Source organism: Panthera leo, chromosome C1 (genome assembly GCF_018350215.1).
Source record: "Panthera leo isolate Ple1 chromosome C1, P.leo_Ple1_pat1.1, whole genome shotgun sequence".
In the NCBI taxonomy this organism is placed as follows: domain Eukaryota; kingdom Metazoa; phylum Chordata; class Mammalia; order Carnivora; family Felidae; genus Panthera; species Panthera leo.
The window spans coordinates 61,446,282-61,468,280 of NC_056686.1; the positions used below are offsets into that span (position 1 = coordinate 61,446,282).

General features: G+C 34.0%; 1 protein-coding gene across 3 annotated transcripts in view; it reads right to left on the minus strand.

The window, feature by feature from the left end:
- LRRIQ3 (leucine rich repeats and IQ motif containing 3) overlaps positions 1-21,999 on the minus strand; it is a 219,520-nt gene that overhangs the window by 178,179 nt on the left and 19,342 nt on the right. For 2 of the 3 annotated variants that reach the window (XR_006206379.1, XM_042952922.1), the window contains exons 2-3: positions 14,830-15,078; positions 11,761-12,084 (exon numbers count right to left, since the gene is read on the minus strand). Coding sequence is in view for 2 of the 3 variants with exons in the window: in XM_042952922.1 (XP_042808856.1) it covers positions 11,761-12,084; positions 14,830-15,078 (573 nt within the window). In the remaining variant the exon portion in view is untranslated. The remainder of the gene's footprint in view (positions 1-11,760; positions 12,085-14,829; positions 15,079-21,999) is intronic. The other variant, XM_042952923.1, reaches the window with a different exon arrangement.

Sequence of the window (21,999 nt, forward strand, 5' to 3'; positions counted from 1 at the left end):
TCAGCATAGGCACTGAAACACCTGCTAAGGGTGGCTAATCTGGACACTGTCTTTTTGCTGCACTTTACTCCAAATTACATGCCCCTGTGCTTTGGTAAGACTGCCTTTCTGGGATGATGCTGCATCAGTCCCAGCACATTGAGACCCTCTTCCAGAGGACCAGCATGAGTCTCTGCCACACCAGGTCCTTAAAGATTGGAATTTTAAACCTCAGCCAGCCTGGCTGGGATAGAGCCCAAGGTGCACTGCGCTGCTGGCTAGGCAGGTAGCCTAGACACAGTGTGAAGGCAATAATCTGAGGGAGACCTGAGTGGCCAGAGGGGGAGACTGTTCTTCTGGGAAGGCTACTTAGATAGGGCCGGGTGCAAACTCCCCTCTCTGTGGACTAGGGAGTAGGCTGGTCCCATTTCATACCCCCCTCCCCCATCTCCCAGCATAAACTAACTTCAGTAAGCAGCACAGTGCCAACACTGGCAGCCTAAACTACTTACACCAAGCCTTGTCCCCCTGGGCTCTACTGGTGCTGCTCTTCTCCAGCAGGTGTCCTGAGAATTAGAGCAGTGGGTCATTCGCCCAGAAGACCAGCACAAATCCCCCACATGCACCATGTCTACTGACCATAGAGTTCTACAAAGCTTCAGCTCTACTAGAAATAGCATCAGGTCTCTTTTACCAAGCAAAATGGAGCACACCTAGTTAAAACTCACCACACTCTGGCCAACATCCAAACAGTCCCCACTGCAGGCAAAAGGAAACTGCAGAGTACTGACCAAAGGAAAGAACAGCCAAAACACAACAACAGAGTACACACAGCATACACCAGAGACACTTCCAGAAGCACCAGGCCCTGGACAGTATAAGATCTCTTCTTCATAAAGCCATTACTCTCAGGAGCATGAAACATAACAGGCTTTCCTAACACCGAGAAAACAGAGAGCTAGACAAAATGCCAAGATGGAGGAATTCATCCCAAAAGAAAGAACAAGAAAAGGTCACAGCCAGGGATCAAATCAAAACAGATATAACTAATATGCCTGATCCACAATGTAAAGCCACACTCATAAGGATACAAACTATGCTTGAGAAAAGCATAGAAGACACTAGGAAGTCCCTTACCACAGAGATAAAAGACCTAAAAATTAGTCATGCCAAAATGAAAAATGCAATAACTGAGATTTGAAACCAACTGGATGTAATTAACACAAGAATGGAAGAAGCAAAGAATAAGCAATAGAGAAGACAGAATTGTGGAAAATAATGAAGCTTAAGAGAAGAGGGAAAAAAAAATCTTGGATCACAAATGTAGACACAGGGAACTCAGTGACTCCATAAACCATTATATCATTCATATCATAGGTGTCCCAGAAGAAGAAGAGAGGGAAAAGAGGCAGAAGGTTTATTTGAGGAAACTAGAGCTGAAAATTTCCATAATCTGGAAAAGGAAGGAGATATCAAAATCCAGGAAGTACAGAGAACTCACATCAAAGTCAACAAAAGCTGGCCAACCTAAGACATACTGTAGTTAAATTTGCAAAATATAGTGATAAAGAAAAAATTCCTAAAATCAGCAAGACAAAAGAAGTCCTTAACTTATAAGGGAAGACAAATAAGGTTAGCAGCAGATTGCTCCACAGAAACCTGGCCGGCCAGAAGGGAGTGGCATGATATATTCAATGTGCTGAATGGGGAAAATCTGCAGACAAAAATACTCTATCCAGCACAGTTATCATTCAGAATAGCAAAGAGAAAGTTTCATGACAAACAAAACTAAAGGAGTTTGTGGCCACTAAACCAGCTTTGCAAAAAGGGACCCTTTGAGTGGGAAATAAAGACCAAAAGCAACAAAGACTAGAAAGTAACAGAGAAAAAGTCCAGAAACAACAATAAAGCAAGTTAATACAATGACACTAAATTCATATCTACCAATAATTACTCTAAATGTAAATGGACTAAATGCTCCAATGAAAAGACATAGGACGTCAGAATGGATTAAAAAAAATAAGACCCATCTATATGCTGCATTCAACAAATTCATTTTGCACCAAATAAAACTGCAGATTTTTTTTCTTTTTCTTTTTCACCTTCAGATTGAGAGGGAGAGGACAGAGAAATATTTTACCATGCAAATAGATGTCAGTAGGAAGCTGGAGTGACAATACTTATATCAGACAAACTAGATTTTAAACTAAAGACTATAACAAGAGATGGAGAAGGGCAATGAATCATAATAAAGGTATCTTTCAAACAAGAAGAACTAAAAATTATTAATATTTATACCCCCATCTTGAAGGCACCTAAATATATAAAACAATTAATAACAAACATAAAGAAACTCATTGATAATAATACAATATTAGTAAGGGATGTTAACAACCTACTTACAGCAATGTATAGATCATCTAAGCATAAATCAACAGGAAACAATAGCTTTGAATAATATACTGGACCAGATGGGACTTAATAGGTACATTCAGAACATTTCCTCCTAAGCAACAGAATACACATTCTTTTCAAGTGCACACAGGACATTCTCCACAACAGATCACATACTATGTCACAAATCAGACCTTAGCAAGTACAAAAAGATTAGAATCATGCCATGCATATTTTATGACCACAATGCTATGAAATCTTAAGTCAATCACAAGAAAAAATTTGGAAAGATCCCAAATACATGAAGACTAAAGAACATCCTACTAAAGAATGAATAGGCCAACCAAGAAGTTAAATAAGAAATAAAAAAATACATGGAAACAAATGAAAATGAAAACACAATGATCCAAAACCTCTAAGATGCAGCAATAGTGGTCATAAGAGAGAAATAAATAGCAATACAGGACTACCTCAAGAAGCAAGAAAAATCAAATACACAACCTAACCTTACACCTAAATGGCCTAGAAAAATAACTAGCCCAAAGCCAGCAGAAAAAGGGAAATAATAAAGATTAGAGCAGATATAAATAATATAGAAACAAAAACCCAGTAGAACAGATAAATGAAACCAGGAGCTGGTTCTTTAAAAGAATTAACAAAATTGATAAACCCCTAGTCAGGTTTATCAAAAAGAAAAAAGAAAGGACCCAAATAAATAAAATCACTAATGACAGAGGTGAAATCACATTCAATACCACAGGAATACAAACAACTATAGAAGAATATTATAAAACATTATATGCCAACAAAGTGGACAATCTGGAAGAAATGGATAAATTCCTAGAAACACAAACTACCAAAACTGAAACAGGAAGAAATAGAAAACTTGAACACACCAATAGCCAGCAAAGAAATTGAATCAGTAATCAAAAATCTCTCAAACAAAAGTCCAGGGCCAGATGGCTTCACATGGGAATTCTAACTATTCCCCTGTGAGTTATTATCAATTTTTCTCAAACTATTCCAAAAAATAGAAGTTGAAGACAACCAAACTCATTCTACAAAGTCAGCATTACCTTGATTCCAAAGCCAAAGACCCAAGTGAAAAAGAGAATTATAGGCCAATAACCCTAATGAACATGAATGCAAAAATTCCCAAAAAAATACTAGCAAAATGAATCTAATAGTACATTAAAAGAATCATTCACCACAATCAAGTGGAATTTATTCCTGGCTTGAAAGGGAGGTTCAATATTTCAAATCAATCAATGTGATATACCACAGTAATAAAAAAAAAAAAAAAAAAGAACATACGATTCTCTCAACAGATGCAAAAAAGCACTTGACAAAGTACAGCATTCATTCTTGATAAAAACCCTCAACAAAGTAGGATAGAGGGAACATACCTCAACATCATAAAGGCCATATGTGGAAGACCCACAGCTAATAATCATTCTCAATGGGTAAAAATGGAGAGCTTTTCCTCGATGGTCAGGAATAAGACAGGGATGTCTACTCTCACCACTGTTATTTAACATAGTACTAGAAGTACTCACATCAGCAATTAGATAACAAAAAGAAATAAAAGGCATCCAAATCAGCAAGGAAGAAGTCAAACTTTCACTGTCTGCATATGACATGATTCTACTCTACGTAGAAAACCCAAACGACTCCACAAAAAAATCACCAGAACTGATACACCAGAACTGAATTCAGTTAAGTTGCAGAATGCAAAAATCGATGTACAGAATTCTGCTGCATTTCTACACACTAATAATGAAGCAGCAGAAAGAGAAATCAAGGAATCGATCCCATTTACAATTACACCAAAACCATAAGATACCTAGTAATAAACCTCACCCAAGAGGTAAAAGATCTGTACTCTGAAAACTATATACCACTGATGAAAGAAATTGAAGACAACACAAAGAAATGGAAAAACATCCCATACTCATGGATTGGAAGAATATTATGAAAATGTCTATACTACCCAAAGCAATCTATACATTTAATGCAACCTCTGTCAAAATACCACCAGCATTTTTCACAGAGCTAGAAGAAACAATTCTAACATTTGCATGGAACCACAGAAGATCCTGAATAGCCAAGCAATCCTGAAAAGGAAAAACAAAGCTGAAAGCATCACAATTTTAGACATCAAATTATATTACCAACCTGTAGTGATTAAGACAGAATGGTACTGGCAGAAAAACAGACACATAGATCAATGGAACATAACAGAAAACCTAGAAATACCCACAACTATATGGCCAACTAATCTTTGACAAAGCAGGAAAGAGTATCCAATGGAAAAAAGACAGTCTTTTCAACAAATGGTGTTGAGGAAACTGGACAGCAAAATGCAGGATGAAACTGGACAACTTTCTCATACCATACACAAAAATAAATTCAAAATGTATAAAGACCTAAACATGAGACCTTAAACCATCAAAATCCTAGAATAGAACACAGGCAGTAACCTCCTTGACATTGGCTGAAGCAACTTCTTACAATGCACTGGTTCTGATGAGCACTGGGTGTTGTATGTTAAGTGATGAATCACTAAATTCTATACCTGAAACTAATATTACACTGTATGTTAACTGAGATTTAAATAAAAATTTGAAACTAACAAAAAAAAATCTCTACCTTGAAATATTCTGTACTGAACTTTTAATGCATTTTTCACTGTGCAACAAAAAGTATTAAGTGCCTTCCAAAAATTTCTTCCTTTCTTCCTTATTAATAGAACCTTGGTTTTGTTTAACAAATAAATGTGCCTAGATAAAAATACTCATCAAGCCAGATTTCCTTCTAGTTAGAGGTAGCCATGTGATCTAGTTCTGATGGTAGAAGGCTTTCAGGTGGGACACCGGGTGGAGCTATTATTTTAAGACTTAGCTGACAGGTGCCTTTAGTTCCTACCAATCCCTTCCTTCTGACCTAAGTCTTGACAGAAGAAACTCATGGTCTTTGAGGGAATCCATTCACTAAATAGCAGAGCAAGATGCTAGAATAAACCTTGGTCCTTCATAATTTCCTTGAGAACTACACAGAACTATCTGAACTTTTTGTTACATGAGAAAAAAATCCCTTTTTAGTTAGGTTTCTATCACATAAAGACAAACACAATCTGAATTGATAGCATTGGTTTCTTGCCCAGATCACTCCCATCTTAAAAATGTTCTATGTATATATAATGATTAAAAAATATAAATCCCCTCATTATATGCTTTTAGATAACTAACACTTCAAATTTCTAGTTTCATTTCATATAGTAAAGAAGAACATACGCTTTCCCTTTTTCAAATTGTAAGTATTTTCCAAGTAAACCCAAAAAACAAAGTTCTACAAATCATTATATGTCAAAATTAAGGACAGACAAGGTCATTCTAGTTTTATTGTCTTATAAGACACAAGTTTTAATCACGTTACTAATTTGTTTAAGAATTAATAAATTCAGGGCGCCTGGGTGGCTCAGTTGGTTGAGCGTCCGACATCGGCTCAGGTCATGATCTCACAGTTTGTGAGTTCGAGCCCCGCGTCGGGCTCTGTGCTGACAGCTCAGAATCTGGAGCCTGCTTCAGATTCTGTGTCTCCCTCTCTCTCTGCCCCTTCCCTGCTCATACTCTGTCTCTCTCTGTCTCTCAAAAATGAATAAACGTTAAAAAATTTTTAAAAAAGAATTAATAAATTCATTTCTGCATTAATGCCCTCCTGATAAAAGAATAACACTTATTGAAAAAGATCATGTGAACTTTATAAGATTCTTTATTTTCAATTTTCATAGTGTTTTTACACTCAGTAAGTGCAAAGAAATGTTTTGAAATATATATTTCCAACATTACTAAATAAATTTATATCCTCATAGATTGTCATTCTTTCAAGTGTTTTATATCGCTATAAATTAAATATCTTTCAATAATCAAAGAATAATAAAAACAATATTGCTTATAGCAGAAATAATGAATAAAAATGTATCAGTAAACTGAAAAACTATCATTCAAACATATTTCTTTAAATCTCTGCAACAAAATTCTGCCATAATTTGGTGTATCCATAGCTCTTTCAGGCTTACTCCATTTGTGATGCCTTCCATTCATGTTTTCTAGACAGTGCTTTTATTTTTGTTTCCAATTATTCTATTTCTTATATTTTCAATCTTTTTTTAATGCTTATTTATTTTTGAGAGAGCGCATGCACATGAGTGGGGGAGGGGCAGAGAGAGAGAGAGAGAGAGAGAGAGAGAGCGAGCCACAGAATCTGAAGCAGGCTCCAGACTCTGAGCTGTCAACACAGGACCTGATGTGGGGCTCGAACCATGAACTGCAAGAGCATGACCTGAGCTGAAGTCAGATGCTTAGCCAGCTGTGCCAACCAGGTGCCCCTGAATCTCTTTTTTTTAATTAAAATTTATTTCCCTCAGTTTAAAAATATGTGGAAGTTAGTACAATCTCACTTTTAAAAAACCCTCCCATTAGTCCTATTTCTGGCAGTTAAGGCATTATCTTCCCTCTGTCCAAAATTTTCTTGGAAAAGGTTCTATACTTAGCAATTACATATTAACCCATTACAATTCCATATCCATTCCCGTAAGTTACTGAAATTCCAAAGATGCAACAACCTCTTCAACAAAAGGTTTTCAAACTAGTTCTGTATCCATAATTTTCCTTGACCTTTTAAAACATCCTTCATTTTTAAAAAAAAAATTTTAATGTTTTTTATTTATTTTTGAGACAGAGAGAGACAGAGCATGAGCAGGAGAGAGAGAGGGAGACGCAGAATCCGAACCAGGCTCCAGGCTCTGAGCTGTCAGCACAGAGCGTGACGAGGGGCTTGAACTCACCGACTGCAAGATCATGACCTGAGCTGAAGTCAGATGCCCAACCGACCGAGCCACCCAGACACCCCAAACATCCTTCATTTTTAAATCATTCTTTTCCCTTCACCTAAGTGATAATAAGCCATATCTCTGTTTTTCCTTCTACCTCCTGGAATTAATTTTCTGTTATCCTCATTGGTCCCACTTCTTTCTAACCATAAAGGGAAACTGCCCCAATGCTTTGTCCTTCGGTTTTCATACTGATTCCTTTATTTTCCTGTGACAGCTTGGCTTCAGTCATGCCCTCAAACAAATGACTACTGAATTTACATCTTAGACCTGGAACACTGTTTCTGAATTCCAGTTCTTCATTTCCAATGTCTGGTTAATATCTCCATACCAATATCCTGCCTCAATAAACATGACCAAATTTAACTTTCTAACAAAACTCTTTGAATGCCACCATTTGTGTACACTAAGTTACTTTTTTGTCTCAGTTACCCAAGTTCAAAATACCAAAAGAGTATTTTCTCACTTCTTATTCTTATCCGCCCATATTTGGTCAGTTAAAAAAAAACCCTGTCAAATCTTTGCACTGTCTATACTTTGTGATACAATGTTGATTGTAGGACTATGAAACCAAGACAGACTTGAAATCCCAGCTTCATGACTGACTAGATGTCTGGTATTGGGTAAAGTCTTAAACCTTACCATAGTTCATTTTCTTCTGTGAAATAATAATATCTCCCCGTAACAAAGAATATGATGAAGAACAAATATTTTTCAGGAAGTCCTTCCCTATCTAGCCCAAGCCTCCATACTTTTTGTCCCATATTACTTTATTTTCTTTAGAAATTAACAATATCTAGCATTCTATGCTGGGTTTGTTTTTGTTTTTTGTTTTTTAGCCTACATGTTTATTTCCTGGGCCTTCCCACTGAACTTTATGAAAGCAGAACATCTGTCATTATTATTTACCACCCAGTCCAGAATAATCTCTCTCACATATTAGGCAATCAATACATATTTGGTAAAGGAGTGAAGGAATAAAATATATAAAGTGTCTATAACAATGACTTTTACCGAGTGTCCTCTTCTTTACAATGTCTTCTATTTTCTTTGCCACTACTGTTCACTTGAATCAACCCTAATCACATCATTTCTGGCCTATAATAGTTTCTCTGCCCTCATCTGTCTCCTAACCCCCCTTAATCTGCTAGCAAAATACTGGATTAATCTCCTTTAAAAAAATTTGTCAATAACATTTATTCATAGAGCACCAACTATGATAGAACCACTCTAATTTTCTCCTCAAATAACTTCAATAGATCTTCACTGCATTCATTAAGAAGTCTAAACTCCTTAGTATTCCTCCAATCTTCTTTTCATACCCCCACTAACTTCTTATTAATTGCTTAAATGAACATCAGTCATTTTGATTGTCCTTAAAAAAGACAAGTATGTTCCCACCTTTGATTATACCATACCATCCAACTAGAATATATAAATGAAATTCTTCTTTTAGGACCCAGGTTAAAACAACCATAATTAAACACTGCAGCACTTTTTATTTCTCTAAAATTTTTAACTGTTATTACAAAATCATTAATATACTCATAAATGTTTATAAAGAATTTATGCAGTTACAAAGTTTTCTAACTTCCTAATCTCATGCATAATCACTGTTCATTGTTTATATATCCTTCCAAATGTGATCACTTCAAATGATTTTCTGTTCTTCAATTGTCAATATATATATATGTAGATTTAGAAATACTTACAACATGTTACAAATACTATTCTGCAACATACTTTTTTATTTCCTATATCTCGGTACTTGAGCTTTCTAACACCTGCCGAGCTCACCCCTTTTTCTGAATTCTTACCTGATTTATTTGTTCTAATATTCATGTCATGAAGCATGTTTTTTAAATATTTTTATTCACCCATTTAAATATTTTGTAATCTCCAACTAGATATCATTTCCTAATCACTTGTTTCAGCATTTTAAAAATCAAGATATAATGATGATTTAGTGCAGGTCACCAAATTAATTGTTTAAGAATTTAATAGTTTTATCCACTTCCATTAATATTCCGAATTGTCCTTTAAAGCATTGGCGGGGGGGGGGGGGGGGCTACTTCCCAAAGGAATCATTCAAATATGGAAACCTGAAAATTAGAGATTCACTTTCATTAAAAAAAAATTTTTGAATCAACAAAAAGCTTCTAGAATTAAGAAATGAGAATAGCAAGTTGGCAGAATATAAGATTAAATTAAAATATCAATGTATTTCTATATATTAGTAACAAATAATCCAAAAATGAATTTAATAACTCCATTCACAATATTGCCAAAATAAATAAAATACACAGAAATAATTTTTTTAATAAACAATACTTAGAGAATGGAAGAAGATCTAAATGAATTGAGAGTTCACATTCAAGAATGAGAATACTCACTATTGTAAAGATGGCAATCTCCACAAATTGATTTATAAATTCAATGAAATTTTTACCACTATTCCAGCAGGAATAATTGCAGAAATTGACAACCTGATCCTAAAATTCATTTGTAAATGCAAGGGACCCTGAATAGCCAAAGCAATATTGAAAAAGAAGAGCAAAGTTGGAGGATTCACACTTCCCTATTTCAAAACTTAACTACAAAGCTACAATAATCAAGACTGTGTGATACTGGCCTAAGGATAGATACACAGACCATTGGAATATAATCATTCAGAGTCCAGAAATTAACCCTTACCTTTTTATGGCTAACTGATTTCTGACAAAGATATCACAAACAATTCACCAGGGAAGAATAATCTTTTCAACATATGGGGCTAGTATAATTGAATATCTACATGCAAAAAAAAAATGAACTTGGACCCTTACTTCATACCATGCATAAAAATTCACTTAAAATGAAACATAGGTCTCGATTTCAGAGCTAAAATTATTAAACTTCTAGGAGAAAACATAGAAAAATTTAGTGACCGTAGAGAGACTTCTTAGACACAACATCAAAAGCATGATCCTTAGAAGAAAAAAATCATAACCTGGATGGCTTAAAACTCAAAAATTTTCTGCTCCAAAAGAGACCATTAACAAGATGGAAAATTCGCTGAGAGAAAAATCTTTGCAATACATATATCTAATAAAGGACTTATACCCATATATCTACGCTTACAACTCAATAATAAGACAAACAACTCACTTGCAAGATGAGGAAAAAATTGGTATAGACATTTGATGAAAGAAAGTATATGCATAGTTAATAAGCAGAGAAAAATGTTTGTCATCATGACTCATAAGGGAAAAAAATTAAAACCAAAAAAAAAATACCACTTTATATCTACTAGAATGTCTATAGCGTAAAACAAAAAAACACTAAGTGTTTGCAAGTACATAAAGAAACTAGAACCCTCCCACGTTTGTGGTTTCTACTTTTTATTTTTTATTTTATTTTTTTGTGGTTTCTACTTTTTAGAAAGCAATTTAGTTTCTTACCAAATTATGCATAAACTTACCATACCTACCAGTAATTGCACTGCTAAGAATCTCCCCAAGAAAAATGAAAACCTATGTCCACACAAAGACATGGAAGTAGGTGTTCATAGCAGCATCATTCATAATAGCAAAAACTGAAAATAATCTAAATGTCTATCAACTGGTGAATGGACAAAAAAAAATGTAGTGTATTCATATAATGGAAAATCACTCAGCAATCAAAAGGAACAAACTAGGCATATATGCTACAACATAAATGAGCCTCCACCACATCACACTAAGTGAACGAAGGCAGATGCATACGACTACATATTGTATAGTTTGATTCACATGAAATGTTTAGAGAAGCAAATTTAAAGAAACAGAAGCCAGATCAATCGTACCTAAGACTGCAGGAGGAAGTTGAGATTAACTGCGAATGAGAAAGAGGGAAACTTTTGGAGTGGTGGAAATTTCTAACAGTGGATTGTGGAGATGGCTATACAGCACTATCAATTTACCAAAATAATTAAATCATACATATAAAAAGAGAATTTTATAGTATATAAGCTATATGTCCTTAGAGCTATTAAAACATAACAGGGACCAAAAATATTTCTCTATAATTTGATATTTTTATGCTCAGCAATTTTTATGCAGTAGGCATACAAGCTTCTACAAATCCTCAGATATAAGACATTACTAATGTACTAACTAGTTTATCACATTTTAGATAAATGATACAGTATATATTAGTTTATATGATTTAGGTATAGAATCTAGAAGCTAAAATTTTACTTCCACAAATTTATTCAAAATGAAACTCTAATGAATCCAATTACCTTTTTAAAAAAATATTCTTTAAGTCTTTTAATTTCTTTTTGAGAGAGAGAGACAGAGTGTGAGTGGGGGAGGGGCAGAAAGAAAGGGAGACGCAGAATCTTTGAAGCAGATTCTAGGCTCTGAACTGTCAGCACAGAGCTTGACGCAGGGCTTGAACTCACGAACTGTGAGATCATCACCTGAGCTGAAGTCAGATGCTTAAATGACTGTGCCACCCAGGAGCCCTTCAATTACCTTTTTCAAAGCAGGGCAGAAATTAAAGAAAAGTCGGTGGTTATATGCTCTAAATCTTTCAGGAAGATGCCAGTTCTGAATTATTTCTTCATCAGAAATCACATGATGATCCAGTGCTTTGAGAGGCCATATACTGTTGACAAGAACATGCCTATATCCTTTTTTAAGGCTCACTGGACAATCAAACATAGTGAGGGCAATTAGACTTGGACAGGCAGATAACATACATATATTCTTTAACTTTGCAAACCCATTGTCATGAAGATAGAGGAGTTTTAGTTTCTTCAGTCCACTCCAAAATTTGGTATCTGGTAGACTCTTTATCTGAAATATTATTAATAATAACATCTTAAATACAAATGTTAATTTTCTATAAATTGCATGGAAAATGGAAAAATATTAAACATCTTCTAAAACTCAGTATTTTTCAAAATGGCAAATTTCTCATAATAAGCCAAAACGAATCTCTAGTTTTCCAGTGGTGACTGGAGTAAAAACATAATACATTGTTCCTCTGGACTAGGTTATCATTATTAGTATAATTAAAAGAATGGACATAATACATTGTTCAGTAAAAATTTCTTTGTAGTAGGCCAATTCTAAACTTTTCTAAAGTACTTTACTGATGTAAAGAATTAGTGTGATATACCCCATTAACAAAATAAAGGATAAAAATCATATGATCATCTCAATAGAGAAAAGGCATTTGACAAAATTCAACATTAATTCATAATAAAAACTCTCAGCAAAGTAGATACAGAGAATATACCTCAATATCATAAAAGCCATATATGACAAGCTACAGCTAACATCACATGCAATGGTGAAAACTGAAAGCTTTTCCTCTAAGATCAGGAACAAGACACGGATGCCCACTCTTGCCACTTTTATTCAACACAGTATTAGAAGTCCCAGCTAGAATAATTGGGCAAGAAAAATAAACAAATGGCATGCAAACCAAAAAGGAAGAAACAAAACTGTTACCATTTGCAGACAACATATTATATACAGAAAACCCTAAGACTCCACCAAAAAATTCTTACAACTGATAAATGAATTCAGTAAAGTTGTAGGATACAAATTCAGTATACAAACATCTGTTGCATTTCTATATACTAATAATAAGCTATCAGAAAGAGGAATTAAGGAAACAATCCCATTTACAACTGTATCAAAAAGAATAAAATGCCTGAATGAGTTTAAACAAGGAGGTGAAAGATCTGGACACTGAAAACAATGACAAATGTATGAAATAAATTGAATAAGAGAAAAATAAATGGAAAGATATTCCATGCTCATGGACTGAGAGAATAATGTTGTTAAAATAATATTGCCCAATATAATCTACATATTCAGTGTAATCCCTTCTAAATTTCAAAGGCATTTTTCACAGAAATAGAAAAAGACTCCCAAAATGTGTATGGAAACACAGAAGACCCTGAATAGTCAAAGCAATCCTGAAAGAGAATAAAGCAGGATGCATCCTGCTCCCTGATTTTAAACTATATTATGAACCTATAGTGATCAAAACAATATAGTATTGGCATAAAAACACACAGATCAATGTAACAGAATAGAAAAACCGTAAATAAACCCATGCATAGATGATCAATTGATTTATGATGGTGTCGGGAATACACAATGGGGAAAGGGCAGTCTCTTCAAGAGGCCATACACAAGGGCCTGTAATCTTCTCTATATCATTCTAATTTTAGACTATGTACTGCTGAAGCGAACACAAGGGCAGTGTCTTCAATAAGTGGTGTTGGGAAAACCAGATAGCAACAGGCAACAAAACAAAACAAAACAAAACAAAACAAAACAAAACAAAACAGAAAAAAAAAAAAAAAGAAACCAGACTACTATCTTACACTATATACAAAAATTAGCTCAAAATGGATTAAGGGCTTAACCTAAGACCTGAAACTATAAAAATCTGAAAACAAAACACAGGCAGTAAACTTCTTCACAATAGTCTTGGTAATGATTTTTGGATTTGACACCAAAAGCAAAGGACACAAAGGCAAAAATATATCAAGTAAAAATATATCAAACTAAGAAGCTTCTGTACTGCAAAGAAAACCATCAATAAAATGAAAAGGCAAGCCAGTAAATGGAAGAAAGTATTTGCAAATTGTATGTGTAATAAGGGAATAATATCCAAAATATATAAAGAACTCATACAACTCTATAGAAAAAATAAAATCCAATTAAAAAATGGACAGTGAATCTGAATACTTATTTTCTAAAGAAGACATCCAGATAGACGGCCAACATGGTACACGAAGGGATGCTCGCTGTCTCTAATCATCAGGGAAACACAAATCAAAACCACAAGGAGATACCACTTCATATCTGTTAGGATGCCTTTTATCCAAATGACAAAAAATAACAAGTGCTGGCAAGGATGTGGAAAAAAGGAAACCCTTATGCACTGTTACAGGAATGTAAATTGGTACAACCACTGTGGAAAACAGTATGGAGGTTTCTTAAAAAAACTAAAAATAAAACTGCCATATGATCCAACAATTCCACTTCTCAATATTTATCTGAAGACTAGGAAAATATTACCTCAAAAAGATATATATACCCTCAATAGTCATTGCAGCATTATTTACAATAGTCAAGACACAGAAGCAGCCTAAGTGATATATATATATCTCAAGTCATTATGTTGTATGCCTGAACTTAATATGTTATATGTCAATAATGTCATTAAAAAAATTTTAAAGTCCAAATAATTTTTAATGCAGGCTATTAAGAAGTAAAATATACCAAATCACAAAGTATTTACATATTTCTAATTCAAAAATTTTCTTTAAATTTTTTTAAAAGTAGTCTCTACACCAATGTGAAGCTCAAACTCATGACACCAAGATCAAGAGTTGCATGGTCTACGGACTGAGTCAGCCAGATGCCCCTTAAATTTTGTATTTTTATATATTTTATTTAGTTTTAAATTTTTATTTACATTTTATGTAAAAGACTGAAATACTGTAGATAGGTAACATACGTGTTTTTAAACATCAATTTCATTTATACACAAATATCTAAAATGCTATTGCTTACCTGATTTCCATGGAGATCAAGTTTGACTAATCTTATACAACTTTGAAGTGGATGAATATCTGTGATAAAATTGTTTGAGAAGATGCATACTCTCAGAGAGATACAGGATTGCAAATTTTCCATAGATTTTAAATGAAGGCCACTGAACTTCACAAAAACAAAATCTTTCTGATCTTCTATCATGTTGTCATTATAATGCCTCCATTCTTCATGACTGGTTAGTTCTTTTGTGATTGTTCCATGAAACATCTAGGCAAAATGGGAAATTGCTTAGAAAAGTTTTTTCAACTTCCAAAAATAAATTTGAAAACAAAAAATATTTGCTAATAGATAGAATAAAACGGGTAGAAAAGTTAAAATTAAAAAATCTAACTTGTAAGTGGAATCCAAAAACATTAAAAAAAAACAATAAAGAAACAAAAAGAAGAATCAGACCTACAAATATAGAGAACTTATGGTTGCCAGGCAGGAGGGGGGTGCGCAAAATGAGTGTTACAAATTTCTGTTATAAATTTCTTAAAGAAACAATTTACAATCACATTACTTATTTCTATGTTCAATTCAACTAGGCAGTTAAAATCTGGAATTCTATTAGTTTTAAAATAAGACTAATTTATCTAACATTCCTGTATCAAAGCTTTTTAAAGTAATTTTACATAGTATTTCTTATATATTTGAAATTTCCCTTACTCTGGGTAATTTAAGCTTTTACAAAACACAGTTACCCAGTGATAGTTTAAAAGAGAATAACTGAGCTCAAGTGGCCTGAGAGCATTTAGTCAGATTAACCACCTTCCCTATTGGAAGAATCTTTCTACCATGTGAAGGTAAACTATGTAGGCATAATCCAAATGAAAATAAATGTGAAAATCTAGATAAACCCTTGCACTCATTCAAGAGATTAGTTCCTTTTTATATGCTGACCAAGGCCTACAACTATAATTAAATTCTAAGTACCATCTAAGAAATTAAACAAAATGCAGATTCCTAGGCCCCATATCATATTTATGTTATCAGTCTCTGGGCTGAGGGTCAAGGAATCTGTAATTGAGCATGTTCCTGGGTAAGTCATGGACACATTGAGAAAGAATAAAGACCCTGATATAAAATAAACAGATACGAATGAATCTTTATAAACTTACCAAGCTCTATAGGTCCTGAAATGAAAGGCAATATACAAAATGTATTCCATCATTTGGACTCCCTATTTAGAAAAGACCTCAAGTCTTTCCTCAGGCTCTCCTTTAAAAAAAAACCTATTTTTTCCATTCTGGCCTAATACAGGCAAACTCCAGTTTATAACAAGGGTTTATGAGAAACCATATATCAGGCATAAATCAGGATTTTTAAGACAATGGGTGCTCAAAAGTTTCACTTACAGAATCCAATTTTTGAGTCAATAACAATTCTGGAAGAAATCTGCAAAGTGCGAGTGATATACCAAGTGAATTTTTTTTTCCTTTCTATTTGTGTACCCAAGTGATTTTTTAAAATTATTAATAGACTTTATTTTTTGGAGCTGTTTTAGGTTTACAGAAAAATTTAAAGTACACAGAGATCCCATATATGCCCCCATAACTCCCTGCACCTTCAGTTCCCCCTATCAACACCTTGCATCCATGTTATGTATGTGCTACAATTAATGATCCAATCTTAATGAATTATTAACTAAAGTTAAACTTTTTTAGATCGTAACTTATAACAATCTCTAGACAAACAAAACACATCAACATGGAACAGCAGAGATCCCATTTCTTCATATAAAGCTGAAGTTGACTTTATATCTAGTCACAGCATTGGTACACGTGTGTGTGTGTGTGTGTGTGTGTGTGTGTGCGCGCGCGCGTGTGTGTGTGTGTTTATATATATAAATATATATATAATAGATGCACAGATGAACTATTATTTCAAGCATTCATTTCTCTGCTTATTCATCTCCAATAGTTTGATATTTCTTTACTTCTTTGTAGAAGATATCATCTGCCTAACATTTATTTTTAGGGATTCTAAATAGCATTATTAACTAAGTATAGTTAATGTCTATAAACTTATCACAGACAATGAAAGATTTTTATGTTAAACTTTTCTGTATTAATGCTATCCATATGTCACTTAAATGTGATGTCAATAATCTACCACTGGTATTATTCAAAGGTAGAATGTTTTCTATTTCCTTTATTGATCTCAGACACACTAGATAACCTAACTAAATGAAAACTTCTGTAATTAGTTAAGCATTCTAACTTTAGCTGTTAGTCGACTAACATTGTTACTAACTGTGAGTTCACTGATACCATTTTGTGAAGGTAACTGATACTGATACGTAAGATAACATAGTCCCTTTCCTTAAAATGCCTAAATATGTTCAAAATAACTTTTTAATAATACCCAGTGAGGGAGTTAGTGTGATTGGTATTATTGCCTCACTGAAAAACTTTTTCTTGCAGATAAGACATATAGTTTGAGGAAAAGAATTATTAGGTCACACAAATCCAAATTTGAGATAATCTTCATGATAGTACTTAATTGAATGTCTTTTTACTCATTTTGGACAAGCACTTCCTAGATTTAATTAAAAAGATGCCAATTACAGACAGATAAAAAACCATCTGTAATAATTAAATAGTAAGGTAACTAGGGAACTCTAAAATTTCATGGCCTCATAATTTTTAAAAAATCTACATTGTCTAATTATTTTATGTTTAAATGCAAACCCATGAAAACAATAAAATTAAACATGGTTAATGAAATATGCAAAACTTCATTGTCTAGATAACTCTTAGTCATTACATTCCTGTACCATGCCTACATCCCCAATTTAGAAATTATGTATTTTTATGTTATATAATTTAATTGTTGCCTTTCCAAGTATATTACAGGTACCCTGATGACAGGACATTTTTTTTTTTGTGGTTAGCTATATATTTTTCATAGTTTAGCATGGGAACAAAAACTGAATCAGGTATAAATATAAATTGGCCAGAAATCCTACCTAGGGTGATCAGCTAAGAAAAAGAAACAAAAGGAATCCAAATCAGAAAGGAAGAAGTAAATTTTCTGTTTACAGATAACATGATCTTATATATAGAAAATCCTCAAGACTCCATGAAAACTGTTAGAACGTACAAATGAATTCAGTAAAGATGGGGACACACAATAACCACGCAAAAGTCATTTGCATTTTATATATACTAACAATGAGGTATCTTAAAAAGGAAAAAAAATCCTCTTATAATAGCATCAAAAAGAATAAAATACTTAGGAATAAATGTAACCAAGGAAGTGAAAGATCTGTACACTGAAATCTCTAAGACATTAATGAAGGAAATTAAAGATACAAACGAAAAATCCTGTGCTCAGGAACAGTTAATATTCTTAAAATGTCCATTCTATCCTAAGTCAACTACAGATTCAATACAATTTTTAATAAAGTTCAAATAGCATTCTTCACAAAAGTAGGAAAAATAATGCTGAAATTCATATGAGACAATAACAACAATAACCCAAAAATCTCAAGTAAGCAAAACAATTTTGAAAAAGAAAATGAAGCTGAAGGCCTCATACTTCCTGACTTAAAAACATATTACAGATTCACAGTAATCAAAACAGCACAGTACTGGCAAACAAACGAACAAACAAAAAACAATAGGCGCACAGACCAAATTACAACAATTGAGAGCCCAGAAATAAACGTATACATATATGTCAGCCAATATTTGACAAGAGAACAAAGAATACTAAAAGAGAGGACAGTAATTTCAATAAATGGTGCTGAGAACACTGTCTATTCACTGGAAAAAGAATAAAATCTGACTCTTACACCACTTATTAAAAATACATCAAAATTTGGGGCTTCTGGGTAGCTCAGTTGGTTGAGCGTCTCACTTAGGCTCAGGTCATGATCTAGTGGTTCGTGGGTTCAAGCCCTGTGTCAGGCTCTGTGCTGACAGCTCAGAGCCTGGAGTCTGCTTTAGATTCTGTGTCTCCTTCTCTCTCCATCCCTTCCATGCTCATGCTCTTTTTCTCTCTGTCTCCCAATAATGTATTTATTAAACATTAAAAAAAACTAAAAATACTCAAAAGTAAGTCAAAAATTAAGTCAAAAGACTTAAATGTAAGACTGGGGACCATAAAACTCCTAGAAGAAAACAGGGGAAAAGCTCTGTAACATTGGTCTTAGCAGTGATTTTTGGATATGACACCAAAAACACAGGCAACAAAAGCAAAAATCAACAAGTAGGACTATATCACACTGAAACACTTCTACACAGAAAACAAACAATAAACAAAATGAAGATGCAAATTATGGAATGGGAGAAAGTATTTGCAAACATATAATAAGGGATAAATACCAAAATATAAAAAGTACTCATACATATCAGTAGCAATCCCCTCTTCTTCCTCCTCCTCCTCCTCCTCCATCTCATCATCATCATCATCTAATTTTAAAATAGGCTGAGGACTTGAACATTTTCTTCCCCCAAAAAGACATATAAATGGCCAACATATACATGAGAAGGTGCTCAACATCGATAATTGTCAGGAAAATGCAAATCAAAACCATAATGAGATGAGGGAACAAACCCTTGTGCCCTGTTGGTGAGAATGTGAACTGATACAGCCACTATGGAAAATGGTATGGAGATTCCTCAAAAAATTTAAAATGGAACTACCATATGATCTAACAATTATATATATAAAATATATATTCTAGTATATATCCAAAGGAAATGAAATAATTATATTTCAGAGATATCTGCAACTCTCAAGTTCATTATTTACAACAGCCAAGATACAGAAACAAGCTAACTGCACACTGACTGATGAACAATTAAAAAATGTGATATATAGATATAGGTATATTTTACATAATGTATACACACATACACAATAGAACATTGCTCAGCCATGAGAAAGAAGGAAATTCTGCCATTTTATACAACATAGATGGATTTTGAAGGGTTGACAGTAAGTGAAATAAGTCAGACAGAGAAAGACAAATACTCTATGATCTCAATGTGAAATCTAAAAAAGTTAAGCTCATTTAAACAGAGTAAATTGGGGGGTGCCAAGTGTGAGCAAAATGGGGTACAGGAAATGGGGCGATGTTGGTTAAAGGTTACAAAATTCCAGATCTAAGATAAACAAGTTCTAGCAATATAACACACAACATGGTAACTACAGTTAACAATATTATATTGTATACTTAAAAGTTACTAACAGAGTATATCCCAAATGTTCTCATCACAAAATAAATAAATAAATAATAACTATATAAGATAGATGTGTTAACTAAGCTTATTGTGATTATCATTTTGCAATATTTGTGTGTATCAAATCATCATATGGTACACATTAAACTTATACAAAATTATATGTCAATTATATCTCAATAAATCTGGAGAAAGACTTCTTTTTTAAGTTTATTTACTTTGAGAGAGAGAGAGACAGAGCATGCACGTGCACACAAGCAGAGACAGGAAGAGAGAGAATCTCAAGCAGGCTCTGCGCTGTCAGCGTAGAGCTTGATCCCATGACCTGAGATCATAATCTCACCTGAAATCAAGAGATGGACACTTAGCCAACTGAGCCACCGAGGCACCCCTAGAAAAAAAGACTTCTAAGTACAAATGACAAAGTATCTCTCATATAGATTGAGATCTATTGTTAATTCCTTGAAATCCTTCCCTTCAAATTTCCACAACCAATATCCAAATGCCTGCAAAAAAGAATACATTTTTCATTTATTTATGCTGCATAACAGAACACCCCAAAACCTACTGGCTCAAAACAACTACTGTTTTTTATCTCTCAGGATTTTGTGGGTTGACTTGATTCAAGTAGGCAGTTCTTTTCCAAGTGATGTTAACTAGAGATTCAGTCTTGGTGTTCATCTGCACTACACTTACAAGATGGCTAATACGCAGTCCTGTCACATTGGCAAGGACCCTGGAGGGGAGAGTCAGCTGGGATGCTGGGATGTATGGGTCTCTCTCGCCACACTGTCCTAGGACCTCTCTCCATCTACACAAGCCTTCCCTGTGTCATTCTCTCACATGTCTATTTGTGTGTGTCCCCATAGTAGAATAGCAAGACTCTCTACATGGGCCAAAAAAGTATAGAGGCAGAATCTATCAGGCCTTCTGAAGGCCCAACTGACACAGGTTTTCCTTAACTACATTCTTTTGGTTAAAGGAAATTATTTTGCTTTTTGAACTTATTTTTTATCTTATGAAGTAGAGAAAGAAGAAACAAATATAAGTTGTTCTGAGCTTGGTGATCTCAGGCAAGTTATGTACCCTCAGTTTGTTATACATCCAAGCTATGTGCCTCAGTTTCCTCATCCATACAATGAGAATTCCAATAGCACTTAATGGATAGAATTATTATGAAGACAAAATGACTTGGCATAAAGGTTTTAGAGTAGTGTCTGGCATGTAACAAACACTATAAATAAGTGTTACTAAAATAAATCTGGCTCAATTAACAACTCAAAATAGAATGTAATCTTCAAAAAGTAAATTAGGACACTTTTGGTTTCTGGTCCAGGATATAAGGAGCTTAGAAGATGTCATACCATTCTAACAAATAAAAAGATGAACAAAATGAAAAGTCAACAACTCTTCTTAGATTCACCAGAAAAGTGAGGTTACATGAAAAACCACTGAATCAAAATTCAGAGATAGGCAGGTGGATACAAAGATTCAGAAGTTACTGGAGCAAAAATTCACCAAAAGAAACCTCTGCAGGAACCAGTGCCTGGGTAGGACTGTGACTGACAAGTTATTAGGGGCTTAGTGTTGACAACTCAGATTTAGAAACTCCAGGCCTCATACTTCTGTGAGATTAATATCCAGGAGCTCTACCACGTCCTCAGATCAAATATTGGAGAAAAATCTGCTTGTGCCTCTGAGAGGAGACAGAAAAAAAATAATTTTGAAATACACAAGATCACCCTGTTCTTCTTAACAAGGGCTACCCTAAAGAGAAAATATTTAACACACAATAAACTGAGGTTTTACCAGAGCCAAACTGATCTGGAAGTAGGGAAATATCCAACTACATCTCCATCAAGCCTTCCATTTGGGAGAAAGGAAGTACACAATTACAGCCCACTCCAGCCATCTTGTCCCACCTAAGATTAGGAAGGTTGAGGAGTACTTGTGAAAT